Below are 10,052 nucleotides of genomic sequence, written 5' to 3'. Positions count from 1 at the left end.
CATCGCCCCTTGGCTGAGTGAGTTGCTTGCCATGATGAGTTTCAGAGATAGCCCTGAGAGCAGGCCTCTCCGTTCTCTTACTATCTGGATCTTCCATTTTCATGCCCTTTGGACCCGTATCCTCATCTTCCTTATAGGTCTCATGATCATAACCATCTTCTTTACCACCTCGATCACCCCTGGCTCGGCCTCCCCTTCTACCTCCCCGGCGCCCACGGGAACCTCCTTGACCTTGATCGTGACGCATGGCCCAAGAAGCTTGGGGATCCTTGAAAACTAAGGCAGTTTTTGAGTGAATCCCGTTACCATGTTCTTTAAACACATGACCCAGGTGCCCACAAACTACGCACCAATCTAGAAGTCGCTCGTATTTCACCCTGTAGATTTGTCTCTTCGAGTCTCTGATTAAAGATATTGCATTCTTCAACGGTTTGTGGGCATTGATTTTGACCCACGCACGGTAAAATTTCCCATGAAATCAAAGGACGTATGCTCTGAGAACAGAACTTCTTCCACCTTTGAGGCTAAGGCGGGTACCAGGTGTGCATATAGGCTCGGGACATTATGTATCTGGATCCATATGTCCAAGCTATCTAGCTTAACCTTAGATGGATGAGTTACTCCATCATATGGATTATGACTGCATTACCACGGAAGTTCCAAGGTCCTTCCTGCATGACTCGCTCCCAATCGCCAAGGCAATGGAATTGAAGTGTGTACAGACTCTCCTCCGGCGGCTTGAAGTTGATCGGCTGCTCAAGGCTCCATGCAGCACACATTTTTTTGAAAAAACTATCCCTGGCTGTATGGATTATCAATGTGAACTCGCGCCACCCCAAGCCATCGAGCAGCATCCTGCGGCACCTTGGAATCGTCCACCACCACGCCGTCCATGTTGCCTTCCTGGAGACCAAGCTCCGTCATCAGCTTCTCAATCTCAGATGCGAACGAAGAGCCGCCCGCCACAGCCATAGTTCAGAAAAACCTAACCCGATCTCTCGCGACCGGGTATATGAAGGTAGGAAAACCTAACCTAGCTCGACCCCAACCAAGAAGCTCGAAACCGAGACGGAATCGAAGCCCTCGTCCAGTCGGAGGAAAGAGATAAAGCTTCCGACTCATCGACGACGGGATCGTCGTCGAGAGGACGCTAAAGGAAAGAAAAAAAAGAACATCCTAGTGAAAAGCAAGGCGAGCTCAAAGACTCAAACGACAATAAGACAGAGCCCAACCCATTAAGAAAGCCCAGCAGATATAACATAGCCGTTGGCTGTAGAACCTACGAGACCGTTCTCTAGAGCTTTAGACAGGGTCAAAGCATGGTCTTGCCAACTGCCGCGCGCCTATTGGCCACCCGCGTTCACTCCGGCGCCTTCTTGATCGTTCTCGAAAATTCCCAGCATCCTAAATAAAACCCGCGCCCCGCCCGTCCCTCCCTCCCCACCAGTTCCATCGCGACCGATTCCCAACTCGCAGCAAGCAATCAAGCGATTTTTCTGAGATCTCGAGTTCTTATTACAGTAGCAAGTTTCCGATTTCGTCTTCGAGCTCCTTTTCTGTTTCCCCCGTTCGAGCTTAGAGAGGAGGAGGAGGAGGAGAGGGGAGAGATGGCCAAGGGAGGAGAGGGCCCGGCGATCGGCATCGACCTCGGCACCACCTACTCATGCGTCGGCGTGTGGCAGCACGACCGGGTGGAGATCATCGCCAACGACCAGGGCAACCGCACCACGCCCTCCTACGTCGGCTTCACCGACACCGAGCGCCTCATCGGCGACGCCGCCAAGAACCAGGTCGCCATGAACCCCACCAACACCGTCTTCGGTACGTGCGCCGCTCCTCTTTGGTTCTGAATCACCTCGTGTTCATGCCTGGCTTGCTACGGTTGGTACTGTGCTCGATCATGTGCGTGTATGTCTTTTATGTGATTATGCATCGCAATGCAGATCACTGTAGTCTGTTTTCTGAATTTTGTTTGTCTAAATATGATTGTTTACTGAGCTTAACGCGTAGCGAAGGAACAAACTCGAGATGTGTCTAATCATTGGCGTCGTCCTGTTCTGCATTCTCATGTATTCGAAGAACTGACGGAAATATATGCAGTTAATCTGATCAAAGGTTTACTATATCCCATTAGTTCCAGTAAGATTCTGTAAAAACTTTGCTGATTAAGGTTTCTGTGCTGAAAACTGCTCACGGGTCAACAATGGGACGCTAACTTTGGGTTAGCTGAACAATTTGTTTCTTATTTGGGACTTTTAAGCAGTTCCTTGAACTTGCCAAAGCTCTGCTGTTGCTCTGCTTGCCTATTTTTTTTATGAGTTTGAGCGTCAGTTATACAGTCGAACAGTACGACTGACAGTCATGCTCTATCTCTTGTCGCAGATGCCAAGCGGTTGATTGGCAGGCGGTTCTCCGACCCGTCCGTGCAGAGCGACATGAAGCTGTGGCCGTTCAAGGTCATCCCCGGCCCTGCTGACAAGCCGATGATCGTCGTGCAATACAAGGGCGAGGAGAAGCAGTTCGCCGCCGAGGAGATCTCCTCGATGGTGCTCATCAAGATGAAGGAGATCGGTGAGGCCTACCTCGGCACCACCATCAAGAACGCCGTCGTCACGGTGCCGGCCTATTTCAACGACTCGCAGCGCCAGGCCACCAAGGACGCCGGGGTCATTGCCGGCCTCAATGTGATGCGCATCATCAACGAGCCCACTGCCGCCGCCATCGCCTACGGCCTTGACAAGAAGGCCAGCAGCTCCGGCGAGAAGAACGTGCTCATCTTCGACCTTGGCGGCGGCACCTTCGATGTGTCGCTGCTCACCATCGAGGAGGGCATCTTCGAAGTGAAGGCCACCGCCGGCGACACCCACCTCGGCGGCGAGGACTTCGACAACCGCATGGTGAATCACTTCGTACAGGAGTTCAAGCGCAAGCACAAGAAGGACATCAGCGGCAACCCTCGCGCCCTGCGCCGGCTGCGCACGGCCTGCGAGCGCGCCAAGCGCACCCTGTCGTCCACCGCCCAGACCACCATCGAGATCGACTCCCTATACGAGGGCGTCGACTTCTACTCGACCATCACCAGGGCTCGCTTCGAGGAGCTCAACATGGACCTGTTCCGCAAGTGCATGGAGCCCGTGGAGAAATGCCTCCGCGACGCCAAGATGGACAAGAGCACCGTGCACGACGTCGTGCTCGTCGGCGGCTCCACCCGCATCCCCAAGGTGCAGCAGCTGCTTCAGGACTTCTTCAACGGCAAGGAGCTGTGCAAGAGCATTAACCCCGACGAGGCCGTGGCCTACGGCGCCGCAGTGCAGGCCGCCATCCTCAGCGGCGAGGGCAACGAGAAGGTGCAGGACCTGCTCCTGCTCGACGTCACGCCGCTGTCGCTCGGCCTGGAGACCGCCGGCGGCGTGATGACGGTGCTCATCCCGCGGAACACCACCATCCCGACCAAGAAGGAGCAGATCTTCTCCACCTACTCGGACAACCAGCCGGGGGTCCTGATCCAGGTGTTCGAGGGCGAGCGCGCGCGGACCAAGGACAACAACCTGCTGGGCAAGTTCGAGCTGTCCGGCATCCCCCCGGCTCCCCGCGGCGTGCCCCAGATCACCGTCTGCTTCGACATCGACGCCAACGGCATCCTCAACGTGTCGGCCGAGGACAAGACCGCCGGGGTGAAGAACAAGATCACCATCACCAACGACAAGGGGCGGCTGAGCAAGGAGGACATCGAGAAGATGGTGCAAGAGGCGGAGCGGTACAAGGCGGAGGACGAGGAGCTGAAGAAGAAGGTGGAGGCCAAGAACGCGCTGGAGAACTACGCCTACAACATGAGGAACACAATCAAGGACGACAAGATCGCCTCCAAGCTCCCCGCCGACGACAAGAAGAAGATCGAGGACGCGATCGACGGCGCCATCAGCTGGCTCGACACCAACCAACTCGCGGAGGCGGACGAGTTCGAGGACAAGATGAAGGAGCTGGAGGGCGTCTGCAACCCCATCATCGCCAAGATGTACCAGGGCGCTGGCGTGGACATGGGTGGCATGGGCGGCGCCGCCGGCATGGACGAGGATGCGCCGGCCGGTGGAAGCGGCGCGGGGCCCAAGATCGAGGAGGTCGATTAAACTGGAAGAGGCGGTGGTGATTCTGGTAGCGGGACAGTCTGAAAGTCTGAAATGTGGTGGGTTCGTGTTGTGAGTCGAGATGGAGAACTTTTGGGTCATTGATTGGATGTCAGTGTTATGTAATCCTGAACTTGGGTCGATTTAAGTAGCCGGTATTGTACCGGTGTTTGCTTCGGATCATGTTATCTTTCATGTTCGTTTTTTTATCTGTGCAGAACTAGCCACCGAACGCACGATCAAGATCAACTGACCTGACCATGAGTGCGAATATCTGATGCTCACTGCAAAATCTCATATGACCACCGAATACACTTCATGAAAACTTGTTTTCTTCAGAATAATATGAAGCCATTAAAGAAACAAAAAAGTTGATGGAAGAACAGACGACCCGTTTATCATCAAGTGAACGAGAAAAATAGATGGACGTGTTCTTCTTTTGTTCGTCTTTCCACAGGGGTGCTTTTGCTTGAATGCAACTTTACTCGTTGACAAAGAAATTAGTTGGTCTCAACGACTTGAAACAGGGGATGCAACCCTTGCATTTCGTTCTCTATGGCACGCACTTCCTTGCTCGCCATGCCTTAGTCGTGACATAACATTGTAGACATATGTCTGGTTCATTGTCATATTTACGCCATTTTTTTTCCTACATGATTCACATATCATATACTCCCTCCGTTTTTAAATATAAGACCTTTTAGAGATTGTACTATAAACTACATACAAATGTACATAGACATATTTTAGAGTATAGATTCATTCATTTTGTTTCGTATGTAGTCTCCTAGTGAAATCCCTAAAAGGTCTTATATTTTGAAATGGAGGGAGTACTCAATATTTTTATCAAAGTTTATCATGTTCATTTTTTATAACAGCATTCCGTACGCTTTGACACGCACTTCCTTGCTCGTCATGCCTTAGTAGTGACAACATTGTATGCATATATCTGACTCGTTGTCATATTTGTACCATACTTTTCTTGCTACATGATTCACATGTCATAAAGTCAATACTTGCATCAAAGTTTATCGTGTTCATTTTGGTAACCACACTTTTTATAATAGTAACAGTCTAAATTTAGCTATAGCAAAGTTAGTCATGAACAAACATACACCAAGATGTCTAAGAAACCGAGAAACTATGCCTTCGAGCCTTAGCACCGCATAAGAAGGGGGCAACATGTTCAGGCAAGAAGGTCAAGAGCGAATGTAGAAGACGTGAACGGAATGTAACAAATATATTTGCTCGTCAGGGAGTGAGAGCATTTACAGGTGCCCCAAATTCATCGATGGGTCAATCATTGACATGTCATGAAAATGCGATCCAGACGGACATCTTAAATGGAACTTGAACGCATGGGTCGACCGTCAGGTCGGACACAGCGCACGTTGTCCTATCCGACCCCGCATATATTCATCTATATCCCCTTTCTGGACCAAATCCTACCCACTCCACTTCACTCCCATCAACTTCACTCCGCCACCCTGACTACGATCCAACAATCTCTGGTCTTCTCTCGCATGGTGGGCAACAGATCTGATTCAGACTAGAATGGATCAGTCGACTAGGGTGTCGTCCCGCTAGGGTTGGAGGAGGCAATGGCCGTCCGCACTGCAATCCATCGGGAGAGAAGAGCCCGACCGACGACAAGACCTATCTGACGCGACTCCATAGCCTCGACGCATTGGATCCTTCGGGGTTGGATCATCGCCGTCCCGAGAACCTTCAGATCTTCCCTTTCCTATCAGCAGTTCGATGGAGTATGAGTCCCATCGGTACCGGTGTGCCCGCTGTGTGAAGGAGAGGATGGGAATATCCATGGCTTGCCCCGCTGCCGACATGGCACGGCGGAGGTAGTTGATGCGGTGGCTCGGGCGGCCGCAGAGGAGGAAGCCATCCATGCCCGCATTGTAAAGAAACGACAGCAGGGGCACATGTGTGCCCTCCCCGAGAGCAGAATCGAGTGTGGTCCTTGACATGGTTGGACTATCACGCAAGGAGGAGAATAAGGACAACGACAGGTCGGACAACTCTGGCAACGAGCAGATCCGGCTCGATCCCTAGTGCGTCTTTGACCGATATTTCTGCGAGAAGGACGGAAACGGCATCGGGAAGGGCAAGGGCAGGCGTAGATCATCTTCTCCACCATAGCCAAACATGCCAAATGTTGGTAGTCCGATGACATGTATGATGTAGTAGTCGGATGGTGTGTATGTGTCATTTACATAGTTGCATGACTTTGTATGGATTTGCGGTATGCTAATTGGGTTGTCTGGTTGTGAGAAGGAAAATTTGAGGCTTGATCAGACACTGTCCGCGGATGCGCCCGGGCGCGTTCGCAGGCATTTGAGGGGTCAGAATTGCCAAGTCCGCGGACATAATGCGTCCTTTCTAATACCACAGATGCTCTGAAGATTGCAAATCATATTCTAGCAAAGACCCATTATGTCCGTCTATTTGAGTCTGTGTGTTGAGAAACCATAGGCCAACGCGACGGTCCATTTATGAAATTGTCAGCTTCATGTTTGTGGGGACAAACATCCGCCTTAAATTTTAACCGGGTATGTGTCCACATGAACACGTGACGGACACGATGCACGTCTGCATGGTATCCGTCTCGGCCCACGTGGCAGCCTCCCAATGGTCATGCGCTGGTCCTTCCTAATACCACACACGCACGGGAGTGGGGTGTGGCCGCATCCGCGTCCACTCCTGTTCCTCCCCGTGTCGCTCCATTGCTCGATAGGTAAACCCTAGCCACCGACATTGGCACCCGCCAACGCAAAGTCGTGGAAGTGGATCCTGGAAGGGCATGGAAGCACGACTACAATGACTCCTCCTCCTCGACGCGGTGCCACGCGTCCCCGTTCGCCGTGACACCATCGAGAGCAACGGCGGGAGCGTGTGTACGTGCTCGTTGACTAGTGTCGGTGCTACTAGGAGCACGCCATCCCAGTACCCTGGCCGAACGTGCACCTGAAGAATGGCTGACATCTGAACCCGGAACGGGTTCCAATGCATGTCGTGCGGGAGACGGAGATCCACCGCCGCATGTTTAGTTCCTCGACAATCTCCACCGCAACCTTGTGTTTGTCGTGGATTCCCCGTTATGGAACACTTGTCTCGACGGCGAGCAAAGGACGACCCTCACTCCCGTCCACATCGCGCGCGTGGGGGTGGCCAAGGCACGAAACGGCCATGACTAAATCTTCATCTTAACAAAGTGGGAAATGTTAGGAGGACATTTCTTCTTGGATCTCGTTAAAAAAAATAGCATTGCTTTTTCTTTTTTGGTTCTCGTTTAGAAAAAGAACATTGCTTCTTGGTTCATTGATTGAGTCGCCATATGAATGTTCAACTATTCTACTTTCTCTGTTTTTAAAAATAAGTGTTTTTAGAGATTTTAATATGAACTACATATCAAACAATATAAATGGACTTAGACTCTAAAATTCTCTATATAAATCTTTATGTAATACTCCCTTCGTAAAGAAATATAAGAGTATTTAGATTACTACTTTACCGATCTAAAGGCTCTTATATTTATTTACGGAGGGAGTATGTATTAAAATATTTAAAAGGGCTTATATTTAGAATGAAGGGAGTAATATTTGTATGGAAGAAGAATATTTAACTATCCCCAATGAAACTGCTGACACCCAAAGTTGAAGACAAGCTTCAAGTTAACTAATTAATCGACTCGACTTGATAAAACTTCCTTTTTCTTCCCACTATAAGGTGTTAACTACTTAATTTGCTCTTGGCACTTCTATTCTAGAACATGGTATTATACAAAACACATGGTATCACGCACAGTTACCTAATATATAGGAGCAAACTCTAATTCATGAGACAAATAATCAAATACTAACACAGTGAAGTTTCATATTCACGTACAGATACCGTTGAGTTGAAGCAATTACAAAAAAAAAAGATTTTTTGTCTTGCTTTATATATAAAGCAATGATCAACGACAACCCGGTACAAACACACACCACTTCAATACATGCATACAACCAAGACAGGATACATAGGAGTTGAGGCAACATCATCACCCCTTACCACCACAAGAGCTGTCGGGATCCTCAACCGTGAACACGCCACCATGAGAAGACGAAGCCACATACAATAAACCATGAGTTCCAAGGAAGCACCTTTCGAAAGGTCATGATACCGGAGAGCCTGATTCGAGGATCACGGTTTCCCCTTTCCTCTGGAGTAATACGACGGGGGATGAGAGTTGTCGCGGCGACACCTTCAAGAAGGGGACAAAGATCACCATCGATGGTCTGCTGGAAGACAAAATAGGTTTTCACCTCGGCCATTTCTCGAACCGGGACCGAGCCGCCATCACCACCCCCGGGCGATAGCAAGACCCATATAGGCACCCCTGTCATCTCCCCGGTGCGCCCCTGACCCTACGGTTAGCCAAAGATGAGACTCGTCGAGCCGTCGTGCACCACCCACCACCCGTGCCTCCAACCGCAGATCCGAGCACCCCATGAGGCGGGAGGATAGGGTCAAACCTCCGCCGCTGCGTCGCCGCCCTATCAGCCGAGATGGTCCCGGTCGAGGCAGCCGCGCGCGCTGCCGTGAGGTTAGATCTGGCCGGGCCGCCGTCCATGACCCCGGGCCCACACCACCACTTCCACCAGCCTAGACGGCCATGGAAGAGGTGGCCATCCTTGTCTAGCACCGCCCATCGGGCCAGATCCAGCGAAGATCGCCTCATCCATCCCTCGTGCACGCCTCGCCGCCTCGTAGCGTGTCATGCACCAGCCAGTCCCGCGCCCATCACTGTGCCGGCAGCCGCCGCACCCCACACCCACGCGGCGTCCTGGCCTGTCGATGCCAACCCCTCCGAGCGGGGAGACAAGGAAGCCCCGCCGCTGCCGACAGCGACCGGGCTTTGCCCGGCTGCACCCTCTAGCTGATGCGATGGAGAAGGTGGGGGAGGACGAGAGGCCCAACGGGATCTAGTGGTTCCTCCCTGTCGCTATGTGGGGCGCAAGGGAGGGAGAAGGGGGGAGATCGCTCAGTTGAAGCAATTAACCCTGGAACATCCGCTATAAAACATAAACAATGAAGGTGGTGAGGCGTGGGAAGAAGAAAGGAGGGATGCGAGGCGTGGAAAGGAGAGAGGAGGGTGGCGAGGTGTGGAGTGTGGCTGGCGTTCCCTTCTCGTGTAAGCTATGTAGACAGGGTGGCGAGGGGTACCCTTCCCGTGGGATGCAGCAGTGTTGGAGTGGATGACATGCATCTTTTCAGTACTACTACTACTAGTAGTAGTAGTAGGTACTAGTATTAGTATTAGTATTAGTAGTAGGACTGACTCATCCGCTGCAACACCGTCGCACCCCACGGAAAGCACCCTGTGTACATAGCTTATACGAGAAGAGAACGCCGGCCACACTCCACGCCTCGCCGCCCTCCTCTCTCCTTCCCTCGCCTCCCTCCGTTCTCCTTCCCACGCCTCGCCACCCTCCTCTCTCCTTCCCTCGCCTCCCTCCGTTCTCCTTCCCACGCCTTGCCACCCTCCTCTCTCCTTCCCACGCCTCGCCGCCTTCTCCCTCCCTTGTTGTAACTTACGCTCAAGCAATTTCCTGCAAGGAGTGCTACAAATTCAATTAAGTTCACGAGTGTTGTCCTTCACTTCGTTTACCCTCTGATCTCACTTTTTAATTAAGAGGACAGTCATAACTTGGAATTATAACATTCACCAAACAATCCAATCCCAACTCAATTTAAGTAAATAAACATTCTAGCACGATATTAAAATGAGATTGTGTAAAACATGTCCTACTCATAAGTCGATTGACACAACATTGGACATTCTGATGAAACTTTATAAGTGAGGACCAGTTCCCAAATCCAACAACAAATCATCAAGGTAGTGAAGCAGAGCACTAACACCAGAGAAGGGTA

The 10,052-nt window shown here is 51.3% G+C and overlaps 1 protein-coding gene across 1 annotated transcript; it reads left to right on the top strand.

Annotated features, from left to right (window-relative positions):
- Positions 1–1,431: 1,431 nt before the first annotated feature.
- On the top strand, positions 1,432–4,317 carry LOC123440545 (heat shock cognate 70 kDa protein). The gene is made up of 2 exons (XM_045117109.1): positions 1,432–1,821; positions 2,383–4,317. Exons 1-2 carry the CDS (start codon positions 1,608–1,610, stop codon positions 4,125–4,127), a joined length of 1,959 nt encoding a protein of 652 aa, XP_044973044.1. The 5' UTR covers positions 1,432–1,607; the 3' UTR covers positions 4,128–4,317.
- The last annotated feature ends 5,735 nt before the right edge of the window (positions 4,318–10,052 follow it).

Source organism: Hordeum vulgare, chromosome 3H (assembly GCF_904849725.1).
Source record: "Hordeum vulgare subsp. vulgare chromosome 3H, MorexV3_pseudomolecules_assembly, whole genome shotgun sequence".
NCBI classification, from domain to species: domain Eukaryota; kingdom Viridiplantae; phylum Streptophyta; class Magnoliopsida; order Poales; family Poaceae; genus Hordeum; species Hordeum vulgare.
The sequence above is the reverse complement of the archived record's forward strand: the minus strand, read 5'-3'. Positions and strand labels throughout refer to the sequence as shown.